The sequence below is a fragment of the Anolis carolinensis genome, unplaced genomic scaffold (assembly GCF_035594765.1).
Source record: "Anolis carolinensis isolate JA03-04 unplaced genomic scaffold, rAnoCar3.1.pri scaffold_14, whole genome shotgun sequence".
In the NCBI taxonomy this organism is placed as follows: Eukaryota; Metazoa; Chordata; class Lepidosauria; order Squamata; family Dactyloidae; genus Anolis; species Anolis carolinensis.
This window is the reverse complement of record NW_026943825.1, coordinates 16,330,420-16,354,790: the sequence shown is the minus strand read 5'-3', so window position 1 is coordinate 16,354,790 and position 24,371 is coordinate 16,330,420. Positions and strand designations below refer to the sequence as shown.

The 24,371-nt window shown below is 44.1% G+C and overlaps 1 protein-coding gene across 9 annotated transcripts in view; it reads left to right on the top strand.

The window, feature by feature from the left end:
* ubap2l (ubiquitin associated protein 2 like) overlaps positions 1-22,506 on the top strand; it is a 50,061-nt gene extending 27,555 nt beyond the window's left edge. For 4 of the 9 annotated variants that reach the window (XM_062964964.1, XM_062964962.1, XM_062964958.1 and 1 more), the window contains 16 exons: positions 1,305-1,548; positions 3,796-4,094; positions 6,415-6,587; positions 6,830-7,022; positions 9,677-9,731; positions 9,894-10,077; positions 12,022-12,094; positions 13,146-13,407; positions 15,929-16,017; positions 16,904-16,957; positions 17,103-17,184; positions 17,440-17,657; positions 19,542-19,647; positions 19,814-19,881; positions 20,795-20,992; positions 21,764-22,506. In XM_062964964.1, the coding sequence (XP_062821034.1) occupies positions 1,305-1,548; positions 3,796-4,094; positions 6,415-6,587; positions 6,830-7,022; positions 9,677-9,731; positions 9,894-10,077; positions 12,022-12,094; positions 13,146-13,407; positions 15,929-16,017; positions 16,904-16,957; positions 17,103-17,184; positions 17,440-17,657; positions 19,542-19,647; positions 19,814-19,881; positions 20,795-20,992; positions 21,764-21,859 (2,394 nt within the window). In that variant the 3' untranslated portion in view covers positions 21,860-22,506. The remainder of the gene's footprint in view (positions 1-1,304; positions 1,549-3,795; positions 4,095-6,414; positions 6,588-6,829; positions 7,023-9,676; positions 9,732-9,893; positions 10,078-12,021; positions 12,095-13,145; positions 13,408-15,928; positions 16,018-16,903; positions 16,958-17,102; positions 17,185-17,439; positions 17,658-19,541; positions 19,648-19,813; positions 19,882-20,794; positions 20,993-21,763) is intronic. The other 5 variants (XM_062964965.1, XM_062964963.1, XM_062964960.1 and 2 more) reach the window with 3 other exon arrangements.
* The last annotated feature ends 1,865 nt before the right edge of the window (positions 22,507-24,371 follow it).

Below are 24,371 nucleotides of genomic sequence, written 5' to 3'. Positions count from 1 at the left end.
TATATTCCGCACATTTATTATTTTTCTCTATTGTTATTGGTATTATTACATTTATTATTTTCTCTATTATTATTGATATTATTACATTTATTATTTTTCTCTATTATTGTTGCTACTATTACATTTATTTTACTCTATTTTTATTATTATTAATACATTTATTATTTCACTCTGATATTATTATTATTATTGCATTTATTATTTTACTCTATTATTGTTGCTACTATTACATTTATTTTACTCTAATTTTTATTATTATTATTAATACATTTATTATTTCACTCTGATCTTATTATTATTATTATTGCATTTATTATTTTACTCTATTTTATTACTGCATGTATTATTTTCCTGTATTTATTGTTATTATTATTACATGTATTATTTTACTCTATTATTATTAAAAGGATACATAAGCACATTTAGATTGAAGAAGATGAGAATAATGATTTGATCAGAGTTGGACAGTCTTATCTTAAATTTGAGCTTTATGTCAATATTCAAAAACATTTAACCTACCGATGCCTCAATTAATGTAATTTTATTGGTACTGTATTATTATTGTATTTATTATTTTACTCTATTTATTACTGTATGTATTATTTTCCTGTATTTATTATTATTATTATTACATGTATTATCTTACTCCATTATTATTAAAAAGATACATAAGCACATTTAGATTGAAGATGAGAATAATGATTTGATTTGAGTCGGAGAGTCTTATCTTAAATTTGAGCTTGATGTCAATATTCCAAAACATTTAACCTACTGATGCCTCAATTAATGTAATTTGATTGGTATCTATTTTTATTTCTGAAATTTACCACCCTCGGCTTATACTGGAGTCAATGTTTTCCCAGTTTTCTTGTGATAAAATTAGGTGCCTCGGCTTATATTCGGGTGGGCTTATACTCGAGTATATATGGTGTATATATATACGAGCTTAGTTACTCGGCGATGCTCTTATTCTATGCAGGGTGCTCATAAAGTCTACCATTTCTCATTTAAGGCTGTAGTATTATTTTTTTATTATTTATGCTTAATGAATAATAATAATATACTCTTTATTGTATAGTGGCTTAGGTACCTGGGTTAAGATCAGCATAAGAATGAATGATGGTTAGGTTTTGCCTTTTCAGACCGGGCCCGTTAGAGCAGGCACGGGCAAACGTGGGCCCGGCAGGTGTTTTGGACTTCAACTCCCACAATTCCCAACAGCCAGGACCCTTCCCCAAAAGGTTTCAGTGGAGTGTTGAGCTTTGGTCTGCAGTGACGCCCATGCCTCCCTCCTCCGCTTCCAGGTCAGCATGCTGGGCAAGGGCTTTGGCGAGGTGGGCGAGGCCAAGGCCGGCGGACCCAGCGGAGGCACCACCACCACCACCACCGGCTCCCAGTTCCTGGAGCAGTTCAAGACGGCCCAGGCCTTGGCCCAGCTGGCCGCTCAGCACCCACAGCCGGCCGGGAGCAGCAGCAGCAGCGGCGGCGCCACTGGGGCCTCCTGGGAGATCGGCGCCTCCAGCCAGGCCTCCTCGCTCGTCCAGTACGGTGAGGCAGAGGGTTGGGAGGGGCCCTGCCCCTTTCTTCCAGGCAGGAAAGCACAATTAGAGCCCTCCCGACGGATGGCCATCCAGCCTCTTCTTCAGTTCGTCCAAAGAAAGAGATTCAGTCATCAGCATTATTATTATTATTTTCATTACTATTATTATTATTATTATTATTATTGAATCTTGGAGCTGGAAGGGACCCAAGCGCCATCCAGTCCAACCCCTTCCTTCCAGGCAGGAAGGCACAATTAGAGCCCTCCCAACAGATGGCCATCCAGCCTCTACTTAAAGAAACTTAAGGAATGAGACAGACAGACAGATAGATAAGCACAGCTTACTGCTTGGATTTACTACGTTGTGAAGATGTCTCTGTGGGAAGCTGGGTTTGACGGGCACTGGAGCCGTTTGTTGTGCCTGTTCCTCTCCGTTTCCTGTTCCGCCCGCATACCAGTAGACCCTTCCTGGCTGCCCCATAGCCACTAAGGGGGGACAGCGTATGCCATAGAAACCCATGGGATTGTCGGCAAAACCGGCCGCTCACCTTTGTGGCTGACCGGTGCTCCGCAGTGCTCAGACAGGCCTCTATCTATATATCTGTCTCTTTTTCTGGTAGCTTTTCAGCAGAGGCTGGATGACTCTCTGTTGAGAGGGTTTTGATTGTGCCTTCCATTCTGGCAGAAGGGGGTCAGACTGGATGGCCCTCCTTGTGGTCCCTAGGATTCCATCTATCTATCTCCTCCTCTGGTGGCTTTTAAGCAGAGGTTGGATGACCATCTGTCGGGAGGGCTTTGATTGTGTCTTCCTTTATTGCAGAAGGGGGTTGGGCTAGATGGCCTTATTTGGGGTCCCTTTTAACTCTGGGATTTGATCTATCTACCTATCTATTGCCTTCTCTGGTGGCTTTTAAGCAGAGGCCGGATGGCCATCTGTTGGGAGGGCTTTGATTGTGTCTTCCTTTATTGCAGAAGGGGGTTGGACTAGATGGCCTTATTTGGGTCCCTTCCAGCTCTAGGATTCTATCTATCTCCTTCTCTGGTGGCTTTTAAGCAGAGGTTAGATGACCATCTGTCAGGAGGGCTTTGATTGTGCCTTTCTTTATGGAAGATGGGGGTTGGACTGGATGGGATTACTTGGGGTCCCTTCCAAGTCTAGGATTCTATCTATGTCTTTTTCTGGTTGCTTCTAAACAGAGCCTGTATGGCCATCTGTCAGGAGGGTTTCGATTGTGCCCTTCATTATGGAATAAGGGGATTGGGGTCCCTTCCAACTCTAGGAGTCTGTCAATCAATCAATCTTATCTATTTACCGGCTGGATGGCCGTCTGTTGGGAGGGTTGGACTGGATAGCCCTCCTTGGGGTCCTTTCCAACTCTAGGAGTCTGTCTATCTATCTACAGTAGAGACTCAGTTATCCAACATAAACGGGCCGGCAGAACGTTGGATAAGTTAATTATGTTGGATAATAAGGAGGGATTAAGGAAAAGCCTATTAAACATCAAATTAGGTTATGATTTTACAAATCAAGCCCCAAAACATCATGTTATACAACAAATTTGTCAGAAAAAAGTAGTTCAATACGCAGTAATGCTATGAAGTAATTACCGTATTTACAAATTTAGCACCAAAATATCACAATGTATTGAAAACATTGACTACAAAAAAGCAGTGGATAATCCAGAACATTGGATAAGCGAGTGTTGGATAAGTGAGAGACTATTGTATCTCTCTATCTATCTACCAGCAGGATGGCCATCTGTCGGGAGGGTTTCGATTGTGCCTTTCATGATGGAATAAGGGGGTTGGACTGGATAGCCCCCCTTGGGGTCCCTTCCAACTCTAGGAGTCTGTCAATCTATCTATCTATCTACCGGCTGGATGGCCATCTGTCGGGAGGGTTTCGATTGTGCCTTTCATGATGGAATAAGGGGGTTGGACTGGATAGCCCTCCTTGGGGTCCCTTCCAACTCTAGGAGTCTATCAATCAATCTATCTACCGGCTGGATGGCCATCTGTCGGGAGGGTTTCGATTGTGCCTTTCATTATGGAATAAGGGGGTTGGACTGAATAGCCCTCCTTGGGGTCCCTTCCAACTCGAGGAGTCTGTCAATCAATCACTCTGTCTATCTGTCTACCGGCTGGATGGCCATCTGTCGGGAGGGCTTTGATTGTGCTTCTCCTGCAGGGCGGGATGAGGTTGGACTAGATGGCTCGTTGTGCCGTTTATAATGCGTCTTCCTTTGCCCCCCCAGACCTGAAGAGCCCCTCGGAGCCTGCGTTTGGCAAGCGTCAGGCCTTCCCGGCCCCCTCCTCGTCCTCGTCCTCCTCGGCCATGATGGAGGCCTTCCTGCAGGACAAGCCTCCCGCCGGGCCCACCGCCTCCTCCTCGTCCTCCTCGGCCCCGCTGCCCCCCTCCTGCTCCCCGCTGTCCGGCAAGGCCCCCCCGGCCCCCCAGATGTCCCCGGGCTCCTCCGACAACCAGTCCTCCAGCCCCCAGCCCGCCCAGCAGAAGCTCAAGCAGCAGAAGAAGAAGGCCTCGCTCACCTCCAAGGTAACAAGGCTCTCGCGCCCCCTAAACATTTCCTCTCCAGCCCAGGCCTGGGCCAACTTCGGCCCTCCAGGTGTTTTGGACTACAACTCCCACAATTCCTAACAGCCGGTAGGCTGTTAGGAATTGTGGGAGTTGTAGTCCAAAACACCTGGAGGGCCGAAGTTGGCCCAGGCCTGGGGATCCCTTCCAATGCTAGTGGATCAGTCTATGATAATAATAATAATAATACCATATCTGTCTGTCTATCTATGAATCAGCCTATCTATCTATCTATCTATCTATCTATCTATCTATCTATCTATGTACATCTACCCTGTTTCCCTGAAAATAAGACATCCCCTGAAAATAGGACCTAGTAGAGGTTTTGCTGAATTGCTAAATATAAGGCCTCCCCCAAAAGTAAGACCTAGCAAAGTTTATGTTTGGAAGCATGCCCGCCAAACAGAGCACCAGAGCATGCAGGATCGGCAAATGTACATACCATAGATTGTTACATGGAAATAATGGTAGTAAAGTAACAAGAAATTCTTGATAGGATTCACAGTTTGTCTGGTTATGCTGGTTTGTGATGATAGCTACTGTACAGTATAGAATAAATGTTCATTTTTTGTTCAATAATAAATGTGAATTCTTCTTCATGGAAAAATAAGACATCCCTTGAAAATAGGACCTAGAGAATCTTTGGGAGCAAAAATTAATATAAGACACAGTCTTATTTTCGGGGAAACACGGTATCTATTTATCTTTGCATCTAAACGGTTGTCCTTGCGTGTTATCATTTTATTAGTGCACTTAGTGCACATTGATCAGCCCATCCTTACGTTTTTATTGTTGTGTTTTAACTTTGTCTTATTAATGGTTTGATTTTAATCATATGTTTTAATTTTTCATTTGTGCGTTTTTGGTATTTGATGTTTTTGTATGTATACTTGTTTGGCATTTGTAAGCCACCCTGAGTCCCTGCGGGGTGATAGAGGTGGGGTACAAGAATAAAATTATTATTATTATTATTATTATTATTATTATTATTATTATTATTATTATTTTACTGGTTTTTATTGTATTATATTGCATTACTATGTTTTTGTTGTGTTTTTATTTGCTTGAAGACGTTGTTTTTACATGTATTTTTATTTGTTTATTATTAGTTCTTTGGGCTTGGCCCTGTGTTAGTCACCCCGAGTCCCTGCGGGGAGATGGAGGCGGGATAAAAAATTAAAGTACAGTAGAGCCCAACGCATTTTTGTAGTCAATGTTTTCAATACATAGTGATATTTTGGTGCTAAATTAGTAAATACAGTATCTACTACATAGCATTACTAGCTGTGCCCGACCACGCGTTGCTGTGGCAAAATGGTGGTGGTATTGGTTAAAAATTGTTGTGTAATTTTGATTTGATGTTATTTGCAATTTTTTATTAATTTTATTGTAAGTTATATTTTTATTTATTATATTTTATTATTTTCTTGTATTATTTTTAGTTATTTTCTGTTATTACAGTATTTTATTGTATTAATTTTTAGTGTTTTTTATTATTTTTTATTGGGTTGCTAGAAGACCAAGTTGGAGGAGCTTAGCCTTCTAACTGGCAGCAATTGGATAAAAGCAATTATTCCTCTCTCTCTAATTAGGACTTTATTTTTGTTTTCTTTTTGTTGTATCAACCTAGAGGCGTGGATGATGGGTTGTGTTGTCAAATTTCGAGGTTGGAGGGCCTGTAGTTTTGTTGTTTTGTGGGTCACCGTGATACCATCACTCTTTTATATATATAGACTGTGTATTGAACTACTTTGTCAAATTTGTTGTATAACATGATGTTTTGGTGCTTAATTTGTAAAACCATAATGTAATTTGATGTTTAATAAGCTTTTCCTTAATCTCTCCTTATTATCCAACATATTCGCTTATCCAACATTCTGCTGGCCCATTTACGTTGATAAGCAAGACTCTACTGTATTATTATTACTGTCTGTCAGTCTGTCTGTCTGTCTATCTATGCATCTATTTATCTATGCATCTGTCTGTCTGTCTGTCTACGGATCTATCTGTCTGTGCATCTTTCTGTCTATCTATCTATCTATCTATTTAATGCAGTGGTTCTCAAACATGTGGGTCCCCAGATGTTTTGGCACTCAACTCCCAGAAATCCTAATAGCTGGTGAGCTGGCTGGGATTTCGGGGAGGCGTAGGCCAAAACACCTGGGCACCCACAGGTTGAGAACCACTGATGTAATCTATCTGCTTACCTTCCTTCCTTCCTTCCTACCAACCGATTCCTCTGCTCCTGCTCCGGACTCACGGGGCTCCTCTGTCCCCGCAGATCCCTGCTCTGGCTGTGGAGATGCCTGGCTCCGCGGACATTTCGGGGCTCAACCTGCAGTTCGGGGCCTTGCAGTTCGGCTCGGAGCCCGTCCTCTCGGAGTACGAACCGGCGCCCGCCTCCAGCAGCTCCGGCAGCCAGGCCCCGGGGAACCTCTACACGAGCACCGCCAGGTAGGCCAGAAGTCCTTGAAACCCAGGTGCTGAAGCAACGTCTTCATGGCATCTTGGCTGGGTTTGAGCTGAAATGGGAGTGGTACCTTTTCTATTGATTTTTGAGGAAGGCCCATTTTCCCTTTCGTATATGTTTTTTTGTAAATAAGCTGCTGTAGATAGCCCATACTGGGCTCTGTGTGGTGTTGGTTGCAAGGGTGCAACGCGAACAGGCTTGTGCCCCTCTTGCTCTCTTTCCGCAGCGAGCCCCTGTCCTCGATGGCGTCCACCAAGGGCCCGGAGCCGGGGTACCAGAGCGGGGCCCTGCCCTCCGTGGCCACGTATACCTCCCAGAACAGCGCTCAGGGACCCCTCTACGAACAGAGATCCACCCAGACCCGGCGGTACCCCAACTCCATCTCCTCCTCGCCCCAGAAAGACCTGGCCCAGGCCAAGGTAGGCATTGTCTTGCTGCACAGCGCCCCAATATCTCTTTTTTAAATAATGTTTTTATCAATATTGTTGTTTATCGTTGATAGTTTGTTTTATTGCATTGTTCTCTTTTATATTGTTATGTCCAGGCATGGCCCCATGTAAGCCGCCCCGAGTCCCTTCGGGGAGATGGGGCGGGGTAGAAGAATAAAGTTGTTGTTATTATTATTATTATTATTATTATTATTATTATTATTATTATTATTATTATTAAGTGTTTCTGTACATAGAGTGAGAACAATGGTGGGTATAGGAAAGATAGAATGAGAAAAAAAAGAAGAAAGGGAAAAAAAGAAGAAGAAAAAATTCAGGAGAGGCAAAAAAAAAAGAAGAAAAATATATTTTTTTAAAAAGTATTTGCCTTCCAATTCATTCCTTTCAGGCATGTTTCATATCCATCTTATATAGTCTTCTGTCTTTTATGTTTATAAGTATTATTATCATACTGACTTCTCATATTGATTCTATAATTAATGGTGTTTGTTGCTTCTCTAGGAAGTCCTTGACTCTTGACCAGTCTGTTACTTTATGTCCTAATTTAATTCTTTCTGTCAGAATGTCCATTTGCATAATCTCAAGTGCTTTAGTAGTCCATTCATGTATGTCTGGTATTTCTTTTTGTCTTTTTCTTTTTACAAATTATCACATAGCATTACTGCGCATTGAACTATTTTTTCTGTCAAATTTGTTGTGTAACATGTTTTGATGCTTAATTTGTAAAATCATAACCTAATTTGATGTTTAATAGGCTTCTCCTTAATCTCTCCTTATTATCCAACATAATTGCTTATCCAACATTCTGCCGGCCCGTTTATGTTGGATAAGTGAGACTCTACTGTAATAATTATATATTACATATTGCATGTAATAGTGCTAATAATATTGCAGTCTATTACAATATGGTAATATACAGTGCTAATATTGTGCTATGCTGATAACATAATATATTGTATGTACATATAATATTGATCATAATATTGTAAGACAATATACTAATAAAATATAATATAATAATTACATATATATTACATGTAATGTTACTAATAGTATTGCAGTATAGTGGTATAGTACAATAAGGTAATATACCATGCTTATATTGTGCTATGCTAATAATATAATATGTTGTGTGTACATATAACTTGTAAGCTCCTTGGAGTCCTTTTTGGAGTGAGCAGGGTGGGATATAAATGTCGTAAATAAAATATATAATAGGATTTGAATTGTGTATTTCATATAAATAAATAAACTACTACTCGTTTAATTCTGCAGAAGGACTCTTCAGCCGCCCCAAGTTCTTTGAGAGATGGAGCGGGGTATAAATAAAGTATTATTATTATTATTATTATTACTTTATTAATTTTTTATTAACATATATAGAAATAGAATACATCGAAAGAGTAAGAACAATTATTGAATAGAAAGTGAAGTAAAAAAGAGAAAAAAAGGAGAAATCATGAAAAAGGGAGGAGAGAGAACTATAAAATAGAGGGGAAAAATATATAAAAAGAAAAACACTTTAAAAAGTGGGGAAAAAGAAAAAAAAGGAAAAAAATTGAAAAAAAAATGGTCTTGTCTTCCTTCCAGTCCTTTGCGGTTTGGTTCTTTTCTAATTCTGCTGAATATTGTTATATTACTGTACCTCTCCCAGTAATTATTTGTTTCGTCTCCTTCTAAAATACTTTTCTACCTGATCCTAGGTTGTTTGTTTTATAGGGTTACCCGAGTTCTTTTTAATCAGAAAAGTCAATTTGTCCATGTCCTTAATGTCCATCAATTTAATTCTCCATTGATCCGGGTCTGGCATTTCTTCTAGTTTCCAATACTTTGCGTAGGTGATCCTGGCTGCTGATGTCATATAAGTGAATAAAATGTCCTCATTTTGCGACATTATAAAGTCCTTATCTCTTAAACCTAACAAATAATATTCTGGTTTTTTAGGGAATTTGAAAAATATTTTGAATTTCTTCATGAATCTTAATCCAGTAACTTGTGGCCTTGCTACATGTATACCACATATGGAAAAAGCTTCTGTCTTGGTCATGACATTTCCAACAATTCTTTGGAACATTTTTATACATCATAGATAGTTTTGTAGGGGTCATGTATTTTTATTATTATTATTATAGGGCTCGTTTACAATCAAGTCAAGGCAAGAGAGCGTCAAGAGCATACACATGTTTAACTATTTTTAGAAGGTGTAAACTGTACTACTGTTAACTGGCAGCTTTATATACCAATAGTTATGTTTGTAATGTGTACACACTGGAAATAATAATAATAATAATAAAACAACAATCAGCAGCGCTAATTATTATTATGTATGCCCGAACTCAATTGACAGACCCAGTCTTTTGAACTTGAACACGCCCATTTGTATTTTAGAATGTTTTTATGAATGTTGATGTAAGTTAATAATTTTTAATCTGATTTATAGTGTATTGTATAATTTTTTATATGTGTGTTTATTGTAAGCCGCCCTGAGTCCTCTCTTGGATGAGAAGGGTGGGATATAAATGTTGTAATAAATAAATAAATAAATAAACAACAACCAAAGGAATAGTGCTTGGATCCAGTTGTGGAAGCTGGGCCTGACCGTTCCCCTATCTTTCTGTCCGTAGAATGGCTTCAGTTCGGCGACGCCCTCGCAGTTGCAAACCACGCAAGCAGCCGAAGGTAAATGAGCCTTGTAAGCTCCTGTGCAGCATTAATCCTGGAAAGAAGTGGCCAGTGGGGTGTCGTAAAAAGGGTGCTGTCCTGGGCCTTTCAGGACGTATGAAAAGATCCTGGGCGATGGATGGGGTAACTGGTTGGCTCTCCCTTGACGTGGTGTTCTAGGTCCCTCGGGCCCCACGGTGAAGCCGGACTCCCCCTCGGCGCCCAGCCTGGCGGCCCCGCTCTCGGACCCGACCTCAGCGGCCTCCCTGCTGACCACCGCCCCCCAGCCGCACCCCTCGGTCCTTGGCGGCCTCAACCACGCCGAGGAGATGCCCAGCGCGGCCGCCTCCCAGCACAGCAGGTAGCAGCAGGGAGGGAGATTGGGCGGGCGGGCGGGCGGCCACGGGGCCCTTTGCTGTGGAGTCACGGGGATGTCATTGTGCCAGGCCTTGAGCCTCCTCTGCCACAGAACGCTTGATGCCTCACCAAACTACAAATCCCAGCATCCCATAGCATTATGTTGATGTTCTATTACAGTTAGAATCATAGAATCATAGAATAGTAGAGTTGGAAGAGACCACATGGGCCATCCAGTCCAACCCCCTGCTAAAAAGCAGGAAATCGCATTCAAAGCACCCCCGACAGATGGCCATCCAGCCTCTGCTTAAAAGCCTCCAAAGAAGGAGCCTCCACCACGGCCCCGGGGAGAGAGTTCCACTGCTGAACAGCCCTTCTCACAGAGAGGAAGTTCTTCCTGATGTTCAGGTGGAATCTCCTTTCCTGTAGTTTGAAGCCATTGTTCCATTGCGTTCTAGTCTGCAGGGCAGCAGAAAACAAGCTTGCTCCCTCCTCCCTATGACTTCCCTTCACGTATTTGTACATGGCTATCATGTCTCCTCTCAGCCTTCTCTTCTGCAGGCTAAACATGCCCAGCTCTTTAAGCCGCTCCTCATAGGGATTCTTGTTCTCCAGACCCTTAATCATTTTAGTTGCCCTCCTCTGGACGCTTTCCAGCTTGTCAACATCACCCTTCAACTGTGGTGCCCAAAATTGGACACAGTTGTGTTGTACGAGAGCTATCCACAAAGTAGGTTACGTTTTGGATTTAAAAAAGGACAAAGTATAGGAGAAATCATTTACCATATGCAGCTGAAAGGCACATTCCAATACTACTATCTCACATAATCCCCATTGAAATCTAGGCACGTCTCATATAGATAAATGAGTTTGAAAAGGCCTGCCCAGTAAATTTGCCGCCTCTCTCCTCCGTTTCTAACAATGGGAAAATGTAGCTTTTTGGCTACGCTGCAGGAAGGGAGAAGGGGGAAGAGCTGAGGACACAAGCGGGAATTTACTGGAGCAGTACTTTTCAAACTCATTTATCTATATGAAACGTGCCTAGATTTCAATGGGGATTACATAAGATTGTAGTATTGGAATGTGTCTTTCAGCTGCATGTGGTAAATGATTTCTCCTATACTTCGTCCTTTTTAAAATCTAAAACGTAACCTACTTTGTGGATAGCCCTCGTATGTTTTTGTATTGGTAATTGAATGTTTTACCCACTCTTTTGGGTGGTATACAAGTAAAGTATTATTTATTTATTTATTTATTCCTTGGCTTACACAAATCTATTGTGCATCCCAATTTTTGGCCAGGTCATTTAGCCCCAAAAGATGGGGATTAGATTTGAGTCAGTAGGTTATCTTTCGCCTTCACAGGGTGCCTTTTGGTCTGGGGGGGGGGGGACTATTTGAAATGGGGAGAATCAATATTATACTTCTCCCAATTTCAAATAGTTCCCCTCCCCCCCCCCCCCCCCCCCAAGACCAAAAGGCACCCTGTGAAGGCGAAAGATACCCTACTGACTCAAATCTCATCTTTTGGGGCTAAATGACCTGGCCATATATATATAATACTGTTATATTTTTATACACTATTATACTGGAGCCCCCGATGGCATAGTGGATTAAGGCCATGGGTCATGAAGGTTGGGTTACTGACCTGAAGGTTGCCGGTTCAATTGCGCGGATGAGCTCCCTCTGTCAGCTCCAGCTCCATGCGGGGACATGAGAGAAGCCTCCCACAAGGATGGTAAAAACATCAAAACATCCAGGCGTCCCCTGGGCAACGTCCTTGCAGACGGCCAATTCTCTCACTCCAGAAGCGACTCAGGTTGCTCCTGACACGAAAAAAAATTAAAAAAATATTATACTGTAGTAGCAAGCCAATAAGATTAGGAGCAAGACACTACATGGCCCGAAGCCTTCTTTTTGTCTCCTGACCGGCTCTCTTTCTCCCTCTGCAGCTCGCTGTCGGCCCCGCAGAACAGCCTCTCCTCCTCCACTTCCTCCGGACGCACATCCACTTCCACCCTCTTGGTAAGAAGGCTTCCTTCGTGCCCTTGGTATCCTTTCCGTGTTGGGAGCACACCTTTGAGACCTGCTCTTAGGGATTGCTCATCTTCAGGAGAGGAAGGCGAGCAGGAACGTGTTTAGGAATTAGAGGGGGAGTTGGAGTCGGAGGAGGAGTTTCTTGCAAGTGCCCACATTTCAGGAAAGGCGAAAGGAAACAGAGCAGAGATGCCGTTCAGCTAGAATAGCTGCCAGAAATGCTAAAGTAATTGGGACTAGGTAATAATAATAATAATAATAATAATAATAATAATAATAATAATAATAATAATGACTGCTCACCAGCCCGGACTGTGGTGCAGGCTGGTGAGCAGTCAGCTGTAGCCAGCTGCAACAAATCACTCTGACCAAGAGGTCATGAGTTCGAGGCCAGCTCGGAGCTGTGTTTGTCTCTGTCTTTGTTCTATGTTAAGACATTGAATGTTTGCCTTATATATGTGCAATGTGATCCGTCCTGAGTCCCCTTTGGGGTGAGAAGGGTGGAATATAAATACTGTAAATAAATAAATAAAATAAATATTAATATTATAATATTATATAGTAATAATATAATATTATTATTATTATTAATAATAATAATATCAGGACCTCAGGATTGAACTGCAAAGACGCTGGCAGAAACCACTGCAGGTGGTCCCGGTGGTGATGGGCACACTGGATGCAGTGCCAAAAGATCTCAGCCACTGGCAATTGGAAACAATAGACATTGACAAAATTATGATCTGTCAACTGCAAAAGGCCACCTGACTGGGATCTGTGCGCATCATCCGAAAATACATCACACAGTCCTAGACACTTGGGAAGTGTTTGACTTGTGATTTTGTGATATGAAATCCAGCATGTCTATCTTGTTTGCTATGTCATAATAAAATAATAATATAATAATGATGATGATATTATTATTAACAATAACAACAATAATAATAGATGCCCTCTGGAGGTCCCCCTTCCAGTGGAGTCTGCTTCTGTGGAGGTTTCCCTTGTTTTGTTGTCCTGACGGCGTTCCCTCTCATCTCAGCACCCGAGCGGGGAGAGCGATGCCGGGCTGCACTCCTCGGCCGGCACCTTCTCCGCCTCGTCGTCCTCCTCCTCCTCCTCGGTCTCGGCCGCCCCGCCCCCCCCTCCGCCGCAGGTGCCCAGCGCCAACGCCGCCTCCTCCTCCTCCTCCTCCTCGGGCCTCAACAGCAGCAGCAGCAGCAGCGTCAGCAGCCTGGGCCTCAGCCTGGGCAGCAACTCCACCGTCACCGCCACCAGCCGCAGCTCCGTGGCCACCACCTCAGGTACACTCACCCAGATGAAACGCATAGCTCGCACATCAGCAATATCCAGCTATCCCTCCTTGGAGAGGGACTGCAAACTGGGGGTCCCCAGGGTCTCCATTGGGAGAGGACCCCTGGGCCACGCTGGGGCCTGAGGTGTAGGCTGGGCCTCCTCTACAATGTAATGAGCTATACAAAACACAATAATGGTTCAAAACATAAGTCGTACACAATATGTATATTAGAGCATCATATACATATTACATTCACAAAATCAATGCTCAGTCCTATGGTATATAACACAAAAGTATCTACCGTGTTTCCCCGAAAATAAGACAGTGTCTTATATTAATTTTTGCTCCCAAAGATGCGCTAGGTCAGTGATGGCCAACCTATGACATGTGTGTCAGCACTGACACGCTTAGCCATTTTTGCTGACACGCTGCCGCATGCAGATTGATTGGGTGACTATGTCTTTTGTGGCCAAATTTGGTGTGATTTGGTCCAGTGGTTTTGTTGTTTACTCCATGGGAATTAGGCACATTACATTTATATATATACAGTAGAGTCTCACTTATCCGACTTCCGCTTATCCGACACTCCGTATTATCCGACGCCATCTAGTGGCCAATTGGAAACATTGCATCCTTCACTCAATCCAAGGTGAGAGCTGTGGCTCTTTCCCTTTCGAAAAAACTGGAAGGAGGAAAGCGCATCTCCGAAGGGAAGGGAGGGAAGGGGGGTGAATCATCCCATGGGGGGCCATTTATATGCGAGGGAGGGAGGGAGGAGGGGAAAAAAAGGAAACGCATGGCTCCTCCCTCTTTCTCTTGGTGCAGGCAGAGCCTCGTGTCTCCAAACCGGCCTTGTTTCCAAATCAATGGCTCGTGATTGGAAGGAAAGAATGGGGAGGGAGAGAAGCCAAAGCAGCTGGCTGCCTTCTGTAATCTCCTTACCTGGGTGGGTGGGCGGAGGACCCCCCTTTCCTCCTGCACACACACACACATTTTGCTCCAGATCCCCCCCCTCTCTCCTTCCTTTTTCTCCCCCACGCACTCTTCTTCCTCCTCCTCCTCCTCCTCCCTCTTCTCCCTCTTTTACCCCTGTCAGCCTTGCAGCAACTTGCACTTCTGTCTTCCTCCTCCTCCTCCTCTTTTAACCCAAGCAAGAATCATTAGAGGCATAGCACCCTAGAAACACAAGAGACCCCCTCCTCCCTTCAGAGGCTCTCCAGCCCAGCCCCGTTCTGCCAGGCTGGAAGGCACAAGCCAAGCCCTCCTCCCAACACAGAGCCACCCAGCTCCAGGTGAGATTCTGGAGACAGTTGACCAATATCAAATATTTAGCAAATTTTTGTTTCCCAGTGTTGCCATTGCTCTGCTCAATATGGGATTCTAGAGATGATTAATCTACAGTATATTAGTGTGTTCCCAGCTTCCAGGGGTTTTGTATTTCAAACAGGATGTTTTGGTGCTTAATTTGTAAAACCATAATGTAATTTGACATTCAATAGGCTTTTCCTTAAACCCTCCTTATTATCCAACATATTCGCTTATCCAACGTTCTGCCGGCCCGTTTATGTTGGATAAGTGAGACTCTACTGTATGTGTGTGTGTGTGTGTGTGTGTGCATACATATATATATATATAAATTATGTCATTCTATTATTGTTCTATTATTATTGTCGTATATTATCATATTGAAACTAGAATAGAGAGAAATCAGCGTGGAAGCTGCATGAGGTACCATAGATTGTTGTACATGGAAATAATGGTAGCAAATAGTTTTTGATTTATTAAATACAGTTATATATTACAATTATACATTTTTGTTATTTAAACTATACATATTGCGAAATTATGGGTTTTTTTCTCAAAGTGACACACCACCCAAGTCATGCTAGGTTTTTTTGGTGAATTTTGACACACCAAGCGCAAAAGGTTGCCCATCATTGCGCTAGGTCTTATTTTCAGGGGATGTCTTCTTTTTCCATGAAGAAGAATTCACATTTATTGTTGAACAAAAATATGAACATTTATTATATACTGTACAGTAGTTCTCATCACAAAACCAGCATAACCAGACAAACTGTGAATCCTATCAAGAATTTCTTATTACTACCATTATTCCCATGTATATGGTACATACATTAATTGATCCTGCATGCTCTGGTGTTTTGTTTGGCGGACATGCTTCCAAACAAAAACTTTGCTAGGTCTTACTTTCGGGGGAGGCCTTATATTTAGCAATTCAGCAAAACCTTTATTAGGTCTTATTTTCTGGGGATGTCTTGTTTTCAGGAAAACGGTAACTCAGTATTGTAAATCAAACAAGATGATATAAGTCTCTGCAGTCCTAAAAGGATTTGATTGACTTAAAGGCAAACTGATTCAGAGTCTGGAAGGATTCCTCAGGACTCCACAGGTTTAGATTCAATAGTAAAGCCAAGGAGACAGAATCAATGCTGATGTAGATCCTGAGTAGCTGAGTAGTATACTGAGTAGTATATAAAGCCTCCTCTTTGCTGGCCACTCTCTTGCAGGGAAGGCCCCTCCCAACCTGCCTCCCGGGGTGCCGCCTTTGCTGCCCAACCCCTACATCATGGCCCCGGGCCTCCTCCACGCCTACCCGGTGAGTACAACCGCCCTCCTCCCTATTATTACCCTGCCTTTCTTTCCACAAATGGTTATGTATCCATTATTAGTATTGCAATGTATTATTGTTATGACTGTTATTATATTCATGTATTATCAGTGCATTATTATTATTCTTTATACCTTGCTTTTTATTTTATTTATTGCTATATACTATTCTTCTATTTATTATTGTTGTTGCTTGTATTATTCTGTGGCTGTGGCGCAGACGGGAGAGCAAGCCAGTGCAATTAACTGCAATGAATCTCTCTGACCAGGAGGTCATGAGTTTGAGGCGCGCTCGGAGCCTATGTTTGTTTGTCTTTGTTCTATGTTAAAAGGCATTGAATGTTTGCCTATATGTGTCATGTGATCCGCCCTGAGTCCCCTTCGGGGTGAGAAAGAAGGGCGGAATATAAATGCTGTAAATAAAATAAAATAAATAAAAATAAATTTATTATATGTTCTGATTATATATAAAATTTCTCAGGGGGTTTCATCAGCATTTAGGACCCTTCTGTACACTGCCATATAAAATGCAGATTATCCTGCATTGAACTGGATTATATGGCAATGTAATAATAATAAGTTTATATCCCGCCTCCATCTCCCCCGAAGGGGACTCGGTGCAGCTTACAATGTAATGTAGACTCAGATAATCCAGTTCTACGCAGATAATCTGGATTATCCGCTTTGATGATCTAGATTATATGGCAGTGTAGAAAGGGGCCTTAGAATCAAAAGACTCCTAGAACCAGAAGGGACCTCAGAGGCCATCCAGTCCAGCCCCCTTCTGCCGTCCTGCGGGAAAAGCACCATCAAAGCCTTCCCGACAGATAGCCGTCCAGCCTCTGCTGACATTTGTATTTTTCTTCTGTTTCCAGCCACAGGTTTATGGCTACGATGACCTACAGATGCTCCAGACAAGGTTCCCCTTGGTGAGTTGAAGCAGGATTCTGCTTCTGTGCAGAGAAGGCTCCCTTCCTTCCTTCCTTCCTTCCTTCCTTCCTTCCTTCCTTCCTTCCTTCCTTCCTTCCTTCCACGGTGGCCGCGGCTCCTGACCCTTCCTCTCCTCCCTGGCAGGACTACTACAGCATCCCGTTCCCCACGCCGACCACCCCGCTCACCGGGAGGGACGCCAGCTTGAGCAGCAACCCATACTCCGGTAGGGACGCCTCTGGCTTGTTGACGTGCGCCTGTCATTTGAAGTCCCATCTACAAGTCCCATCAGGCCCATTTCCTGATATGGGAATGGCATAGATCTTCAGACTGGGACAGGAATGCCCTTTTGAGTCCTTCCACTGGAACTGCCTCGGCCCAATGCTGTGGCATCCTAGGAGTTGTAGATTGGCAGGTGTCTCCTCCTTGTTTGGGCCAGTTGGGTGTGGGCCGCGCATTGACCGCTGCTCTTTGTCCGCAGGCGACCTGGCGAAGTTTGGCCGCGGCGACGCCTCCTCCCCGTCCCCGGCGACGACGCTGGCGCAGCCGCAGCAGAGCCAGAGCCAGACGCACCACACCGCCCAGCAGGCCTTCCTCAACCCGGCCCTCCCGCCCGGCTACAGCTACACCAGCCTGCCCTACTACACCGGCGTCCCGGGACTGCCCAGCACCTTCCAGTACGGGCCTGCCGTCTTCCCCGTGAGTGGAACCCAGCAGGGACACCGGGGCCCCCAAGGGACATTTATTTATTTATTTATTTATTTACCGTATTTATATTCCGCCCTTCTTTCTCACCCCGAAGGGGACTCAGGGCGGATCACATTATGCACACATAGGGCAAACATTCAATGCCCACATACACTTAGAACCGAGACAGAGACAGACAGACGCAGAGGCAATTTAATCTTCTCCTGAGGGGATGTTCGATTTTGGCCACAGGGAGGAGCAGCTGCTTCATCATCCACTGTGACGGCACTTCCTCATTCCAACGTCATAAATTTAGTTAAAATTGCCTCCCCACTTTTTAAGTGGTACCTTACTTCCTACTTGATAGATGCAACTATCTTTCGGGTTGCTAGGCCAGCAACGAGCAGGGGCTATTTTTTATTTTTTTTTAATTGATGGGTGCTCACCCCGCCACGGGCTGGCCTCGAACTCATGACCTCATGGTCAGAGTGATTTATTGCAGCAGCTATTTACCAGCCTGCGCCACAGCCCAGTAATAATTATTATTATTACTACTATTATTTGTGTGCTTTGAAGACAGTTTTGAGGATCAGTTCCAAACCTGTCTGCTGCTGCCGCTGTCTTTGTGTTGTCCAGAGTGATTTATTGCAGCTGGCTGCTCACCAGCCTGCGCCACAGCCTGGCCCCAACATATTATCCAACATATTCGCTTATCCAACGTTCTGCTGGCCCGTTTATGTTGGATAAGTGAGACTCTACTGTATTATTATTATTATTATTATTATTCCACCATGCTGTAAGCAGTCAGGCTTTGAAGCTGCAAGGCCATTCAGTGCAAATCAAGGTGCTTCCAGCAGACAAGGGTTCTTTCTTTCTTTCTCCCACCCTGGACATAATTCCACCGATATATAAATCCCACTTCCCAGTTACCAACAGACCTCCCAACCTCTGAGGATGCCTGCCATAGATGTGGGTGAAATGTCAGGAGGGAAAGCTTCTGGAACAGATTGGCCAGAAAGCCCAGGAAACTCACACAACGCATTGTGTTGTTGAAGGCTTTCATGGCCGGGATCACAGGGTTGTATGTCTTTCGGGCTGTGTGGCCATGTTCCAGAAGTATTCTCTCCTGACGTTTCGCCCACATCTATGGCAGGCATCCTCAGAGGCCCAAAACACGAGTCAAAGAACATGAAAGGCACTGCAGACTCTCTCAACCAGAGAAATCAGTCATAGCACCTGATGAACCAACCTGGTCACAGGATATTATTTGAGAACACGGCAATGCTTGACCACTCCAACAACTATCATGTCAGACGACACAGAGAAGCCATTGAAATCCACAAGCATGTGGACAACTTCAACAGAAAGGAGGAAACCATGAAAATTAACACAATCTGGCTACCAGTATTAAAAAACTCTAAAATCAGAACAGTAAATAAAAAGGCAACACTCTTGAGACATGGAAACTAAGGGTAGTTAACAAAGGATGCCCCCAGGCAGAATGTAGCCAGTAGATGAAGCCATTCAATGCAAATTAGGGTGATTAATTGGAACATTTACACTAGCCTCCAACTGACAACTTCCCACAGATATATATAAACATTCCTTGCTTAGTTTTTCCATACCTCACAACCTCTGAAGATGCCTGACATAGATGTGGGCGAAACGTCAGGAGAGAATACTTCTGGAACATGGCCACACAGCCCAAAAGACATACAACAACTCTGTCACCCAACCCAGTTTGTGAATGAATGAAGGGACTCCTAAAGGCCATCCAGCCCAACCCCCTGCGGACACTGGTCAGAGAAGGAATGGGAATGGATGTTTGGGAATGGATGGCTGAATGAAGGGACCCCAAAAGGCCACCCCCTGCTCACCTGGTGTGTCTTTCCGCAGGTGGCCCCCACTTCTTCCAAGCAGCACAGCGTCAACGTCAGCGTCAACGCTTCAGCCACCCCCTTCCAGCAGCCCAGCGGGTACGGCTCCCACGGATACAGCACAGGTGGGCAAACACACGCCCGGAGCAGCGGTCATTTGCCGCCGGGTGTCATGCCATTTGGCCGGAAAAGGGGAGTGTGTTCCGGGGCGGAGGGTCTGGGCTCTGCCTTTGGGGTCTCTCGGCACCTCAACCGACCGGCTGCGCACTCTTTCCTCTCCTTCTCTTGCAGGCGTGTCGGTGACATCCAGCAACACGGGCGTGCCGGACATCTCTGGCTCCGTCTACTCCAAAACACAGGTGGGTCTCTGGCCCAACCCTTCTCCTCCTTTCCTCCCCCTTTCCTTGCCCCTCACCACAAAAGAACTCCCAGAAGCACGGGAGGCGAGGTTTTCGAACTCAGCCGCATCCTCCACAAGGCTATAGTCCTCATTGAGGACTCAGGTAGGCAAATGAGTGAGTTGGTGGAGAAAAGCCCTTCTCCCGTGGTCCATCTTCCTTTCTCTCCTGTCCCTTCCTTGTGAGACTGATGCTTCTCAGGGACATGTATGGCAAGCCCCCGAATCCTCTGTTTTTATCCTCCTGTGAGCATGGAGAGGGACAAGGTGTCTTCTGTGAGTTAGTTAAATAGCCAGGTCCTGCCTTACTTCCCCATCTAGATACGCCTTTGTGAATCGTTTCTACTTAACAACATGTCAGTTGATTGGTTGAGAGGAATCACCTTCCCCGGTCTCAATTCCTTCTCTGAAGTTCTGGCTGTCTGCTCAGAACACACGGAATAAAATATGCTCCATGACTCCTTAGTTCAGCCTATTTAAGTGGCTTAAAACTTTGTTATTATTTACAACTATATACAAGACAGATTGGACGATCACCAGGCTCCGCGCTGCAGTCAACATTCCATTCTTATCTCTAAACACTTGAAGCACTTGAAGCTTCTGACCTGCTGCTGCTGTTGCTGCTTTGCCTGTATGAATGGTTTTTCCTTTTTTGCAAATCCACCCCCCATACACACACACAACACAATTTTCTTAGGCCCTGTTTACCTTCCTATTTAGTTATGTAGCTTTGGAAGTGCCGTGGTTCTACTCTACTGCAGGCTCTCGAAGCTTCTGCACTGCTGTTGTTCCTGCGTTAGTGTTTTGGAAATGCTTTGGAAATGATTCCTGCCCCGAACCCGGTGCTCCTCTTCTTCTTCTCCTTCTTCCGGCAGCAGTCCTTTGAGAAGCAGGGTTTCCACACCGGGACCCCGGCGGCCTCCTTCAACCTGCCCTCGGCCCTGGGCAGCGGCGGGCCCATCAACCCGGCCACGGCCGCGGCCTACCCGCCGGCCCCCTTCATGCACATCCTGACCCCGCACCAGCAGGCCCACTCCCAGATCCTGCACCACCACCTCCAGCAGGATGGGCAGGTAAGGCATCACACCAGGTCCTTTGCAACCTTTAGTTCTGGTCCTGGTCTGAAAGGGTTATTTGGTTGCGCGATTCTGACTTTCAAAGTCATCATATCACAGAATCATAGAATCGTAGAGTTGGAAGAGACCTCATGGGCCATCCAGTCCAACCCCATTCTGCCAAGAAGCAGGAAATCGCATTTAAAGCACCCCCGACTTATGGCCATCCAGCCTCCAAAGAAGGAGCTTCCACCACAGTCCAGGGGAGAGAGTTCCACTGCTGAACAGCCCTTCTTACAGTGAGGAAGTTCTTCCTGATGTTCAGGTGGAATCTCCTTCCTTTCCTGTAGTTTGAAGCCATTGATCTAGACGCTATTCCCCTATTGATGCAGGCTAAAATCCCGTTGGCTTTTTTAGCAGCCGCATCACATTGCTGGCTCATGTTTAACTTGTTGTCCACAGGAAGTTCTTCCTAATGTTCAGGTGGAATCTCCTTTCCTGTAGTTTGAAGCCCTTGCTTCATTGCATCCTAGTCTGCAGGACAGCAGCAAACAAGCTTGCTGTTACTTTTGTAACGTTGTGAGCTGCCCCGAGTCACCATGCGGAGATGGTGACAGGGTGTAAATAAAGATTATTATTATTATTATTATTATTATTATTATTATTATTATTATTATTATTATTGTAGCCCATGAGGTCTCTTCCAACTCTACGATTCTATGATTCTATAGGGTCTGGGTCAATCGGAAGGGAAAAGGCTGACTTCTGGCTCTGTTTCCCCTTGTGCAGAGCGGGACCGGCCAGCGCAGCCAGGGCAGCTCCATCCCGCAGAAGTCCCAGGCCAGCAAGTCGGCCTACAACAGCTACAACTGGGGCGCCAACTGAGCTGAGCAGGACACACGTCAACCCCACGACCGACAGACAGGCAGACGGACGGACAGACGGACGAGCGAGCGAGCGACGAGACGGACAGGCGGACGAGCGCAGACCCCACCCACCCAGGACGAGAGGGAGGAGGGGGCTCCGAGCTCCGTGGCCCAAAGCCGCCGGGCTCTGCAGATAACCCCCCGCCCCGGCCTCGGCCCCTTCCCCCCCCTCCTCTTCTCTTCTTCTCTTGTATGTAATATAGGATTTGTATCTTTTATCGCCCCTTTGTTTTGCTTTTTCTTCCTTCCTTCCGTTCAGATGACGAGCCAGCCGTTCAGCCGTAGGGGCCTTTTTATTTTTTTCCCCCCGTTTTGTTTTTCTACTCCCCCTCCCCCTCCCCTTTCCCTGCCCCAATTGACCGAATAAACAAACGATAAACAACAACAACGACGACCAATCGCGGATCCAAAGGAGTCACCCAAGCAAGGCCCGGAGACACGCCCCCTCCCAGAACTCCCCCTCCCCTTTATTATTAGGCATAAGAGCAGTAATTGATATCAACCGCGTTGTAAGATTAATTAGTTGAAGTGTTTTTTTTGTACTGTGTTCTAAATTTAATGGATTCATGTGTCTTGTATATAAAAATGAAAACCCCACTCTCTTTCTCCCCGGCTCCCGACTTTCTTTCCGAGGTGTCCGCACTGGCTGGGTTGGTTCCTGGTTAGTTTCACATTGATGCTGCTGGTTCCGAAACAATCCATATGGAGCTTGGCTAAGGCAGAGTTCTGGGCTTTAGAGTCGGAGAAGGGACACAATAATAATAATAATAATAATAATAACCAGTGCAGGTGGTCCCGGTGCTGATGGGCACACTGGGTGCCGCGCCAAAAGATCTCAGCCAGCATTTGGAAACAATAGGCATTGACAAAATTACAATTTGCCAACCGCAAAAGGCCACCCTACTGGGATCTGCACGCATCATCCGAAAATACATCACACAGTCCTAGACACTTGGGAAGTGTTCGACTTGTGATTTTGTGATACGAAATCCAGCATGTCTATCTTGTTTGCTGTGTCATAATAAAATAATAATAATAATAAGAAGAAGAAGAAGAAGAAGAACCTGCTTTGATTGAAGTCATAAATCAGAAAATCCCCCCGAAGGAGCCTCAAAGGGGCAACATATCTATTATTAGAAATAATAATAATAATCATTGTATTATTAGTGCACTATTACTATTATTCATTTACACCCCGCTTCTTCCCTACAAAAAAAGTCATAGCAGCTATGTATATATTATTAGAATGTATTACTATTACTATTAATGTATTATTAGTGCATTATTATTTATACCCCGCTTTCTCTTCTGAAGGAGCCTCAAAGCAGCTACGTATCTATTATTAGTACTGGAATATATTATTATTATTATTAATAATAATAATAATTCCCTGCTTTTTCTCTCCACAAGGAGACTGAAAACAGCTGTGCATCTATTATTATTATTATTATTATTATTAGTAGTAGTAGTAGTACAGTAGAGTCTCACTTATCCAACACTCGCTTATCCAACGTTCTGGATTATCCAATGCATTTTTGTAGTCAATGTTTTCAATACATTGTAATATTTTGGTGCTAAATTTGTAAATACAGTAATTACTACATAGCATTACTGCGTATTGAACTACTTTTTATGTCAAATTTGTTGTATAACCTGATGTTTTGGTGCTTAATTTGTAAAATCATAACCTAATTTGATGTGTAATAGGCTTTTCCTTAATCTCTCCTTATTATCCAACATATTCGCTTATCCAACGTTGTGTCGGCCCGTTTACGTTGGATAAGTGAGACTCTACCGTATTATTATTATTTGATACGCAACAAGATGAGTCCACAGCAAACAAGATTCACCCTGCTGGCTGTTGTATTAGATGAAATATTTTATACAGAACGGATTTGATCATATATATTTTAAAATTTATATACTGTAATTTTATATTGTATTTAATTGTTTTTTTAATGTAATGTTGATTGATTTTGTATAGGCATCTAATAGTGCCAGTGTTGTAAGCTGCCCTGAGTCCCTTCGGGTGAGAAGGGCGGGATATAAATATTGGAAATAAAAATAAATAAATAAATAAATACAATATAAAAGACAGGAAAGCAGCCAGGCTTTGAAGCTGCAAGGCCATTCAATGCGAATCAAGCTGGCCAATGGCAACATTGACACTTGCCTCCAACAGAACAAGAGTTCTTTCTCTCACCCTGGAGATAGGAAACTCCACTTGCCTCGTTACCAACAGACCTCCCAACCTCTTAAGGATGCCTGCCATAGATGTGGGTGAAACGTCAGGACAGAATGCTGCCTCTGGAACATGGCCAGGCAGCCCGGAAAACTCTCAGCAACCCAATATAAATATAATATAAATATAATATAAAGCCTCTTGCTTGGAAGAGTGTGCTGACAACCTGTTAACCTCGCATCCGGTTTCATTGTGATGCCTCTTCCTGCGATGGGGAACCTGTCGCGTC